Source organism: Galleria mellonella, unplaced genomic scaffold (genome assembly GCF_026898425.1).
Source record: "Galleria mellonella isolate WM207_F2 unplaced genomic scaffold, CSIRO_AGI_GalMel_v1 utg300, whole genome shotgun sequence".
NCBI lineage: Eukaryota > Metazoa > Arthropoda > Insecta > Lepidoptera > Pyralidae > Galleria > Galleria mellonella.
This window is the reverse complement of record NW_026442068.1, coordinates 2,213,044-2,224,428: the sequence shown is the minus strand read 5'-3', so window position 1 is coordinate 2,224,428 and position 11,385 is coordinate 2,213,044. Positions and strand designations below refer to the sequence as shown.

The 11,385-nt window shown below is 30.8% G+C and overlaps 1 protein-coding gene across 1 annotated transcript; it reads left to right on the top strand.

Annotated features, from left to right (window-relative positions):
- Positions 1–1,595: 1,595 nt before the first annotated feature.
- Positions 1,596–9,060, top strand: LOC113523374 (cytochrome P450 CYP12A2-like). The gene is made up of 10 exons (XM_026909324.3): positions 1,596–2,148; positions 3,188–3,318; positions 3,764–3,897; positions 4,162–4,271; positions 4,388–4,504; positions 4,671–4,949; positions 5,199–5,355; positions 5,664–5,876; positions 6,338–6,509; positions 8,224–9,060. The coding sequence occupies exons 1-10, from the start codon at positions 2,090–2,092 to the stop codon at positions 8,373–8,375; spliced, it is 1,524 nt and encodes a 507-aa protein (XP_026765125.2). The 5' UTR covers positions 1,596–2,089; the 3' UTR covers positions 8,376–9,060.
- Positions 9,061–11,385: the final 2,325 nt, after the last annotated feature.

Below are 11,385 nucleotides of genomic sequence, written 5' to 3'. Positions count from 1 at the left end.
CATGTGTGACCATTTTCTCAAGTCTCTCCGTGAAATATTAAGACTGTATCATCAGAATAACTGACAACTGTACCTTTGTCTAATTCTAATTTACTCAAATCGTTTATATACAATACAAAAGACTTGAAGAGAAGACGCTACCTTGATACGTACCACAAACTACTAGAGTCTCAGCGCTAACTAAAATGCCTTTGAATATCATAAGGGTTTTATTTCTCACGCCAATTTACGACAGTTTTTTTAGGAACTTAAGTATCGAAACTGTACTGAAAGCCTTGGCTTGGTCGAAAAACAGTTTTTCTAGTTTTTTTTTTCTGCTGGATACATGATAAGATTTGGTGTCATCGATATTCGTGAAAAGTATTTTAACAAATGCATCAGCAAATGCTTCATTTGTATCAGAATTAGAATTTATAAATAAGAATAAGAAATTTATTTTCTCAAGGTATATAACAGCAGCTTCAAAATCAGTTTTTATTATTGTATTAAAATATGAAACATATTTATTACGAGACTAGCTGAGCCCGCGAACTTCGTACCACCTAATAATCGATTCTTTAATTTTTTTTTTTGTTTTTTTAATACTTATTCCGCTATTCGGTTATTTTTTGGACGAATAATACTTTCAACAGAATTGAGGTAAGAATCTATGTGTTGATAAAATGCGGATCTATAAATAGCAATAACATATACATTTGGTTCATTTTAAATAGCAAATGATTTCCTCCATCCAGTATTGGTTCAACTACAGAACATTTAATGTGCCTTTTTACATATATTACTATGCCATCATTTTAATTGCGACATCCATGGGACTTAATATAATTTTCGAACTCAGAAATTAGTTTATCAGTATTAAGCCAATATTCAATCCAAACTAGTATATCTACTTCTAATTCAAATGTAGTCTGTCAGGTCGAACTCCACGTGGTCCCCCCTGAAAACATCGTGCTGAACTCCAGGTGTATTCATCACACTAGTGGGCTAACGGACCTGCCTTTTCATCTCACCTACCCATCACTGGGCCCCGCCAGCTTATACCATTAGCACAGACATGGTTACTACTCCATTAGTAAATTTTAATAAAGAAGCATGTATGTATGAACTATTTACCTGCAAAAGTTTTTTTGTCGCGTTTAGTTCTGGATTGTGTATTTAAAATATTATTCCATTATCATGTATTACAAAAATGGTTTGCAGTGCAGTATTATCTTCTGAGTTCGCGGAAAGAATGTCGTAAGCGCCATGCATAACGCGTCGCTTATGCATTTAAATTAAAATACACCACTACTTCTTGCATAAAATTTTATGACGGTATTTTTCGTTACAGTTAAAGATATTTTCGTATAAAAGTCCCTATTTTAATACACTAGGGTTCAAAATATATATCAAATACCAAAGATTGTGTCTTAAACTTATAGAATTATTGAAATTTTAAGATCAAAGTAATTATAAATCAATTAGGTATGACGAAATTCTTCTAACGCCGGAACTCAAATGTAATGTTTACTGCACGATGGTCGACGAGCGAGAGAGAAATATATACAATGTAAATTCGATGATGGTCTTCGTCAGTCATCTGTATCCACTCAGAGGCACGCTGTTAAATTCAGTATTAAGTCTGCAATAGTAGTGTATGTGTGTGTTTGTGGAAAATATAGTTCAGTGCTATTTCTGTGATTTGAATGTAGTGTGAATATTTGTATAAAACAACCAAATTACTAATGAAAGGATAAAATCGTGCGCATGCACATATTAAAAATCGTATCTTCATTGTTTTATCTTAACAATTGAACAACTGTTCATTATCTAATGCCTTACTAAAGTTGTATTCGTCGCTGATCTCATATAAAACAATTAAATAGTAATTCTGTAATAGAGAAATTAAATATAAGGTATATTAAACGTGAATGTATTTAAAAAAAAATTATGGTAATATCTAGCAATGGATTACAAATAATGCCATACGAATAAATACAAGCTATATCTAACGATACGTATAATAACGATAGCCTGATAATAAATACGTGTATATCAAGCAGGAAAATATCGTGACGATAAAGTCTAGTACTCCTCCAAAGCTAACAACATGCAAACATCAAAGTTACGCCCGGTGTTTTGTTTGTTAATCAACAAAAATTTTACCAGGTAGGTAATAGACTTTGTGTGTAAAAATAATATTAATTTACTTCTCATTTTTTAAAGTTCATAAGATAGCATTTGTTTATTTAAGTTGCACAATGTGACATAATATCTTGCAAGCATTACGAAATCTTAAACGTTATGTTTAACACCACCTTGCACCTTGTTAACTCATCAACTATAACCCATATCTTTAACTAACAGATTTAGAACAGTACCTGCGATTTCACATATTGTAGTCTTTTAAAGAGATAAAAAGAAGGATAATATCAAATCGTTTGTACTTTTTGTATGTTTGTTTTGCAATAACTTAGCCAGTTGTAATTGTTTTTATTAATTTATTTCCCAAATCAATAAAGATTACTTCAATGATTTTTGTAACTCTGTAATCAATCAAACCAAACCAAAATCTTAAATTATTACTATTTTAAAAATTGATGTATATCAATCGCAAATGATATTAACATGTTTAAAACTGCCTATATTATTATTATTGCTTCAAGTATTGTAAATACAAACAGAAACTTCAAAGCAGACTTTTTACAAAGATCATCTGTTGGTTGAAGCAAGTATGTTCCGGTTTGAAGGGTGGGATATGACACTGAAATTATTGACATTATATTATACGTATTTTGTTTCTATTCAAATGCTTGTCTTGTGTCTGTACATACAAAATATATTTGCAAATATAACACATTTTTATTTCCACTGTGACCTTCTACAGAAATAACATGTTGTGGAAACAACACTAAAGTCCACAAAAATGGCTATACATGAAGGGGGCCACAGATATCACAGTACATTCAATGATGGTATCATAGTGATGTTTATGTCTATTGGCGACAATTACCATTACCAACCGGTTGGTTATCAACTTACTTGCCATTCTAGATATCATAAAAAATATCTGATAACTATGATTCTTTACATTTACAGTATATCAATTTTTTATATTAATAATCAACAATAATAAGTTATCAGTTATTAATTATCTGAAAGAATATTGTGATAAAATATAAATAACATTTGCATGAACCTTTTGCAGGAATATAACTGTTAACAATACTGTGGTAAAAGAAACTGAGGAGACAATACCTCAGGGTAAACCATGGCGGGAAATACCATCACTACCATCGTTGCCCATTATTGGCCAACTTCACCATTTACTACCTGGAGGTATTTAACAATATATATTATTTTAACTGTAATGAAGTACTACTTTAGTTTATTAATATTATTAATTTTCTTTAATGTTTTTTTTTCCTTAGTCTTGTCTCTTAGTGTAAAACTTCTTTTTTTTTTAATCAAAGTCTTATTTTCATCCAAAATAATGACAAAAGTTTTGTCAATAAAGAAACTTTTTAATAATAAAATAAATAATTAGAGTACATTTTCTATAAAAATGTAAATACATACAAATGTTTTTCTTAAATTCTCTAATTAATATACAATTGATTATATAAATATTTTTACAGTTTTCATAAATCAGTATACAGTATACAGATGGGGTACTGATAGCACGTTCCTTTACAATGATTTGCAACCGAAGTCTGCAGACGAAGTTTACTATGTTTACTAGATATTTACTATTAATTTAATAAGGATTGTTCTTTTTGTTCAGGCTTCTTGTACAATCTATCATCAATGGAATTCATGACAAAAATGAACAAAACTTATGGCCCTATAACTAGATTCGATCCTCTATTTGGTGCTCCACCACTTATAATTCTTTTTGACGCAGAAAGTAGCGCACAAGTGAGTTCACAAATAACTACTAATTAACATTTCAGTCATTTACTATCCACCTTAGAACATAGAACCTCACTCATGTACGGCACTTGGAATAGCACCATCATTAATACCACTTGCACACATCAATTTCCTAGCATTTTTTATTCTTAAATATTTTCAATTTATATTGTTCCATTAGTTTTATTGTACGACACCCACAGAAGAAAGAGGATGGCTCTACTTCGAACTTTTTTTTATTCAGATAGTCAAATATCGTATTCATTTCAGATTCTTCGAGGAGAAAACTGGATGCCAGAAAGACCAGGATTTTTATCACTACAGTATTACAGGAATTCTTACAAGAAAAACAAATCTGAGTTAGCTGGACTCCTGACTGAGTAATTACACTTTTAAAAATAATCTTCATATCATGATTTTAAAAAGAAACCGTGTATATATTTGTTTCTCATGTTTTAATTTCAAGATATAGAATAGGTATGATATATTTTTTCAGTCATGGAGAAAAATGGAAGAAGTTTAGATCTATGGTCAATCCTGCTATGCTGCAACCAAAGACTATAAAACTGTACAGTGAGACCCTCGATGAAGTTGCGCAAGATATGATTACCAGGTTTGGTACTTCATTAAACTTCATTTCATTAAAATAAACAACGATTACAAGATAAAGCATCATAATGAACATCAGCATTTCACCATCTTCTACATAATGAACATAAATACAAATTAATTGATATATAAAACATGTTTTACAATTATTATTATTTTAATTATTTTAGATTAAAATCATTACGTGGAGAAGACAATACAATTAAAAGTAAATTAGACGTCGAAATAAATTTATGGTCATTGGAATCTATCGGAGTCGTTGCACTGGGAGATCGCCTTAACTGCTTAGATCCAAATTTACCAGAAAACTCGCCTGCAAGGAAACTCATTAACGTTGTTCACGATTTCTTTACAGTATCCGAAGCATTAGATTTCAAACCAAGTCTTTGGAGATACATCTCAACGCCTATCTTCAAGAGAGCAATGAAAGTATATGAAGATCAAGAAAAGTAAGCAAGTGTGTAAAATTTGCACATATATAAACAATTATTTAAAAATTTCAACAAAATACTGCCAAACTGTGAGAAAATTTACTGAATTAAATATAATAGTATGTTATTTATGAGTATGCTTTTAAAGCGGTTGTTAATTTTTTTATATTTAATCATGTGAATCATTTATTAGATCTATGTCAGAGATTTTCGTAATAAAAGAAAATAATCATACGAAAATATGTGTTAATCATGTATTTATTTTAGTTTGACCAAATACTTTGTGGATGAAGCGATAAAAAAACTTAAAACGAAGAATGCCAATGCAGATGAAGAAAGAGGCGTCCTAGAGAAACTACTTGAAATAGACGAAACTGTCGCACATATTATGGCATGTGACATGTTATTTGCTGGTGTAGATACGGTAGGTATCATCATCGTTATTTTAGTAATTAATTGTTCATTATTGAAAATACCCTATATATAAGTGGGATATGGCAGTGAATTTACAGGGTACAGAAACATAACACCTTAGTCCTTAGAAATGGCAACGCAAGGGGGGTATCATGAGCGAAACAATATATTCTGTTACGCCCATAATACTGTTCATGTCTATAGGCGACGGTTACCACTTTTCATTAGTTGAACTGTCAGTTAAATTGCCATTTTAAATTGCATAAAAAAAAATATTGCAATTGATATTTGATTTTAGATATTTTTTTTATTTTTTAGACTGGCAACTCAGTTCTCTTTATGCTTTATTTACTCGCATCAAATCCTGAAAAGCAGGATAAATTGAGAGAAGAAATAAGGTCACAACATGAGACAAGGCCGTACTTAAAAGCTTGCATTAAGGAATCTATGAGGTTAATGCCAGTCGTATCTGGAAATTTGAGAAAAACGACCAAGGAATATAATGTGTTGGGTTATAACATACCTAAAGGTGTAAGTAATAAACATTATTTAGTGTTATTAATTAAGCGGCTTCAAAAAGGTTTTCATTTTGTCTATTTTTCTTTTGAAGATATTTCCGGTCAATTCTATATTAATTATTTCCAATTGATAATTTTTTCTCCTGTATTAGTCTCATAATAATTTTATCAAGACTAAAATTGCATTTCTTTTTCGATCTGAATATATATATATATATATGAAAAAAAAAACAGTTATATTGATCTAAAAACTAAACTACTGATAAAATTTCTATGGAGCGAATATCTGTAAGTATATTTTTCCAGGGTAAAAAAGTATTTTCCAAATTAGTTTAGAGGTGATGAAGTTATAAAATTCTAAATACAAAAAAATATGACGAATGAACCGCCTTCTTTTTGTTGTTGATTGGAAATATATATTATTAACGAAAGCTTCATTTTTGATGACATTTCATCGAAATTCTATCCTTACAGATGTTTGTCACGTTCGCTCATGAAATTATGTCTTCAATGGAAACTTACTACCCTAGACCCAAGGAGTTCATCCCAGAGAGATGGCTTGTAGGGAAAGAAGATCCTTTGTACTACGGTAATGCTCATCCATTCACCACCAGCCCATTCGGATTTGGTGTTCGCGGATGTATAGGTATAAATCCTTTCTAATCCTAGCATTATTACACCTTTACGCGAAATTTTATATGGATATATGTATAGACCGATATTTGTTACTTTTTCACACAAAAACTACTGAACGGATTTGAATTAAATTTGGGCATAAATAGGTTAATCCTAAATGAGGATTAAATATTAAGGATAAATAAAGATAAATATGTGTGATAAAATTTCTTAATTATCTCTTGGCGCTTTTATGGCTTAACCAATCATTATGAAATTTTATATACGTGTTCTAATTAAGCATGGAAAGGACATCCTCATTTCTAATAGTAAATAGTATTAATGGGTACGCACAAAGCATGTATTAAAATTATGAGGTGACATCATAAGTAAAAACGAGTGATTTAATATTTTTTTTATATAACTTAGAATGGCAAACAAGCTGACGGCCCACCTGATGGAAAATAGTAATCGTCGCCTATAGACATAAACAGTACCATGGACATAACTATAAGTATACTGTTTCTCGCCCATTATACTCCCCATGCGTTGCCATTCCTGAGGACTCAGGTGTTATTCCTTTGTACCCTGTAAATTCACTGCCATATTCCACCCTTCAAAACTTTCTTGAGCTAAAAATATAACAAGATTTAAATAAGACTTAAACAGTGTTTCGAATCTAAAGAATACGCGCCGCAACCACTGCGTATTATCTTCATACAGGATCTACTCCTGTCCCTATCGTGGTACAGGTGTAAACTTCGAGTTTGCCTCATTACCCGAATGTACTACGGAGATAACGCCTCCGTATCTTTCTTTTGACTTTTAATAAAAAATACATGTGAAATAAATTATTTGAGGATTATATTCTTAATTTAATTATATAAAGAACTCAATAAAATATACTGACGTATTGCTAATATTAAATAAAAATAACGAATCGTTTATATCCCAGATGTTCATTCCAGTTTATCAAAATCAATCATCAAACAAATTAGCGTGCATATATAGTCAAATAAACGAAATTCTATTAATATTATAAATGTGAAAGTTTATAACGTTGGATGGATTGATGCTTGTTACTCTTTCATGCAAAAATACTTTATATATTGATTCACGTGGGTGAAACCACGAGATACAGCTAGTGTCAAATACTTGCATGAAATAACCAATGCACACAAAGACTAATATCTATTGGGCATACATCCAAATCCATTAAAATTCATCATAAATAATTTATTATGAATTTTGATGGATTATGGCCTATGACCTAACCTAACAACCTAACAACATCATGGTCGAGGTATAAGCAGCAACATCCCTCTTAAAACATCACCAAAAATCAAACTGCGGTTACCAACCCGCCTGTTAAGCTTATCAACTACTAACATAACCTCCCTTATGGGGGAGGCTCAGATGACTTTTAAAAAAAATACACCCATTAATATTTATCGTAGGGGGAAAAGGGATTGTTAGTAATGGAGACTGAAAATCCCATTGCAAAACTAGCAATATACCCAACCAGGTCGACCTCCTCGCGGTTCCCCTGTTTTTGCGCTGGAAACTATCATGGTTAATTCCTGATGAATTCATCATGATGGGCTAACTGTCCTGTTTTCATTCTCATCGATCACCCTTCTATGGTGCTTCGCCAGCGTATCCCGTTAGCGCAGGCGGAGTTACCATACCATTATCACCTTTAAAAAAAAAATATTTATCGTAAATAATTTACTTCGTGGTTTCAGGACGTCGCATCGCCGAGTTGAAGATAGAAACATTCATAGCAAGGCTGGTACAAAACTTTAAAGTGGAATGGTTCGGACCACCGCTTAACATAAAGAATTCATCATTGAACTACGCTTCTGGACCTTTTAATTTTATTTTTAAAGACGTCTAATCATTTGTCCACTGTTTTTGGGCTATCAGTAAATTTTAATAGAATATAATGTATCATAAAGATACTTGATGAAATATTTTAAAAAATTATTATTTATTAAGCTAATACTTTTATTTACATTACATTGTACAAATAATAGATGTATGGAAAAATATAATTAGAACATTCAAAGTGCATTCAGAGATAAGTCTATAGTACAAACATAAAATATAATACCTACACGTACTAATATTTAAACGTGGTAATGATGACAAACAAAACGTGAGTAATATTTGTCGTCGTTACAACGCATCGGAATATTTGTTTTTCGTTATTAAACAGCGATAACGAAAAACATAAATATCCGTTTTATTATTTTTAAAATCAGAATATATTTGTTCTGTTTTTTTTTTATTATTATTAAAATGAACAATTTTGTATGTACATAATTTGTATAATAACTAAAATGTTATGATATCTTCACCAATTTTAAAAATACTTTTGTAATCATTATTTACAAAAATTTTATTTATTTCTATTTTTAATTTATAAATTATTAATAATAATTTAATTAATAAATTATTCGCTAATGTTTATTTATGAACAATGATCAGTTTGAAGTGTTGCTTTATAACAACACCATTTGTAACACAATTATTGCATCTTCGTTATCAAACGATCATTATATTTTTAAATGAAATAACTATTTTATTGTTTTCTTTAAATATATACTGCCATGCTATGTGGACACGGCATATGAAGGGCCTTTTCCTTACCCGTACGTAACTTCCATGAGTCGTTAAAGGCGACTAAGAGAACTAATAGTCGAAGAATAGGCAGCGCCAGCATCCCTCTTGACCTATAACTAAAGCCTAATTGCAGTTGCTAAACATTGGAACTACTGGCAAACTCCCCAATGTTTACGGGGAAGGCCTATATTCAGCACTGGACAATTCTAACCGTACAACTATTTTAATGTCTTATAAACGAGAATTTCAATAATCTGAGTGCTTTTTTTTTTCAAATATTGAATCGACTTTTTTCTTGAATAAAATATACAACATGAAACATCTAAACCACCGTCCCTTTGAAAAATACCTAAATCCAACCCACGTACATATTAAATCTGATCCAACTATACTCTATATTCATGACGTGCGAATACATGACATGAATAAGAACAGAAGAAACCTGTTCAAGGTTCATGACCAAGAAAATTATTCGTATACTACTAGCACTAGCCGTGACTTTGTCCACATAAGTTATTAAAAAATACCTTATGTCCTTAAAATTAATTGATCCATCATTATAAACTAGACTGCGGGTTATGGACATAGAGACAAATGTAGAATATCAGAGAGACCTATATCAATTTGCAAGGAATCTAAGCGTGTTACAATTTACAGAATATTCTGTTATGTCCATGGTACTGCTCATGTCTATAGGTAACGATTACCACTTTCCATCAGATAGGTGGTCAGCTTGTTTGCCATTCTGAGTTGCATAAAAACAAAATATTACAAAAGTAATTTATTAATATTAAAACCACTCTCACAGAAAACATTATCAATTTATACTAGGCATAATCGTTTTTTTATCAATTCTCTAAACTATTTTTAGATAACAACTTTTTTATTTAATAACTTTAAATCGAATCCGACATGAAATTAAAATCTATCGAGTCATGCATATTTATTTAATAATATGTTAAATATATTTAACATGTATTTAAATAGTTGCGTAATAATTTAGTATGATAAATCATCTTCCGTTATAAATATAGATCTCAAACTGTGTATAAAAATAAAAAATACTTAAATACTTATATTCACCGAATAACTTCCAATTTAAAAATTTATACAAAAGAAAGGAGTGAGACAAAAACAGTTCACAGACATATTTATAATGTTCAGTTCGTGATGAGATTTTTCCACTGAACCTATCTGAATTGTAAATCACGTTGCATCTGATGAAGTTACCTCCCAAGTCGACAAAGAAGCTTTGTGACAGCTAACTTTGCATCGAAAACAGAACTGCTATTCATAATATTATCATTCCAATTTACAATTGAACCACTTTAAGTATAAAATTAGGCATGAAACCTTCAATGTATATCTTTGGCTTTGCTCACGGCTTCTTGTCATTTTTGTCGGAAAATAAGAAATGAGTGTTCTGTTACAAGAATTCAATTTAATATTAACTTTACAACTTATTACCTAAATAATGTCAAAATATTCATTTTTTTACTGACAAGCTGTCGACTCGATAATTTTCTCCTTTCATGTCTTTATTTTTTGTCCACCTTTAATTTTACATCAAAAGAATTCTGTGGACCAATCTTTCTTTTTTCACCAAAAGGCCTGTAATTTTTTAAGTCGTAAATCTCAGTATGTGTCCATAAATCTGAACTATCAAGACTCACCAATTCCCATAGTCTCAAAGCAATTTTGATTCTATAAATAAACACAATAATCGGGTTGAATCGACGACTGAATTTGAAATTTTTGCGTTACAAAAATTGTGAATGTAATACATTCTCAATCCATCGGGAGGGCCGGTCATTTCTCTCTGCCAATCACTCTTTCAACAAAATGTATAGGTTTCGACGAATTTGGACTCGCCATTTTTCTTTTCAACCCTACATTTCGGTTCGAAGTGAGAATTATGTGAGCGAACTATCGCTTTGGTTTTCGTTATGTTATTCTATTTATCACAACGCCACTTACGGTCTCTAAAAATCCACATCTTATCTTACTCTTACTAATATGATAAAATTGTAACTAGACGATGTATATAGGAAATATTTAATAAAAATTTATATGAGTGGTTTTAATTAGAGCTATATAAGCCAAACAAAAGTAATTTTTAGAACTATTATCGACTTGCCCATATTTTTGTACCGGTTTTACGCAAATGTATTTGACCAGATTGAATGCAATTTTTACATTTATATTTTTTTTATACTACTAAAGTGGTAAACAAGCATACGGCCCACCTGATGGTAAGCGGTTACCGTAGCCTATGAACGCCT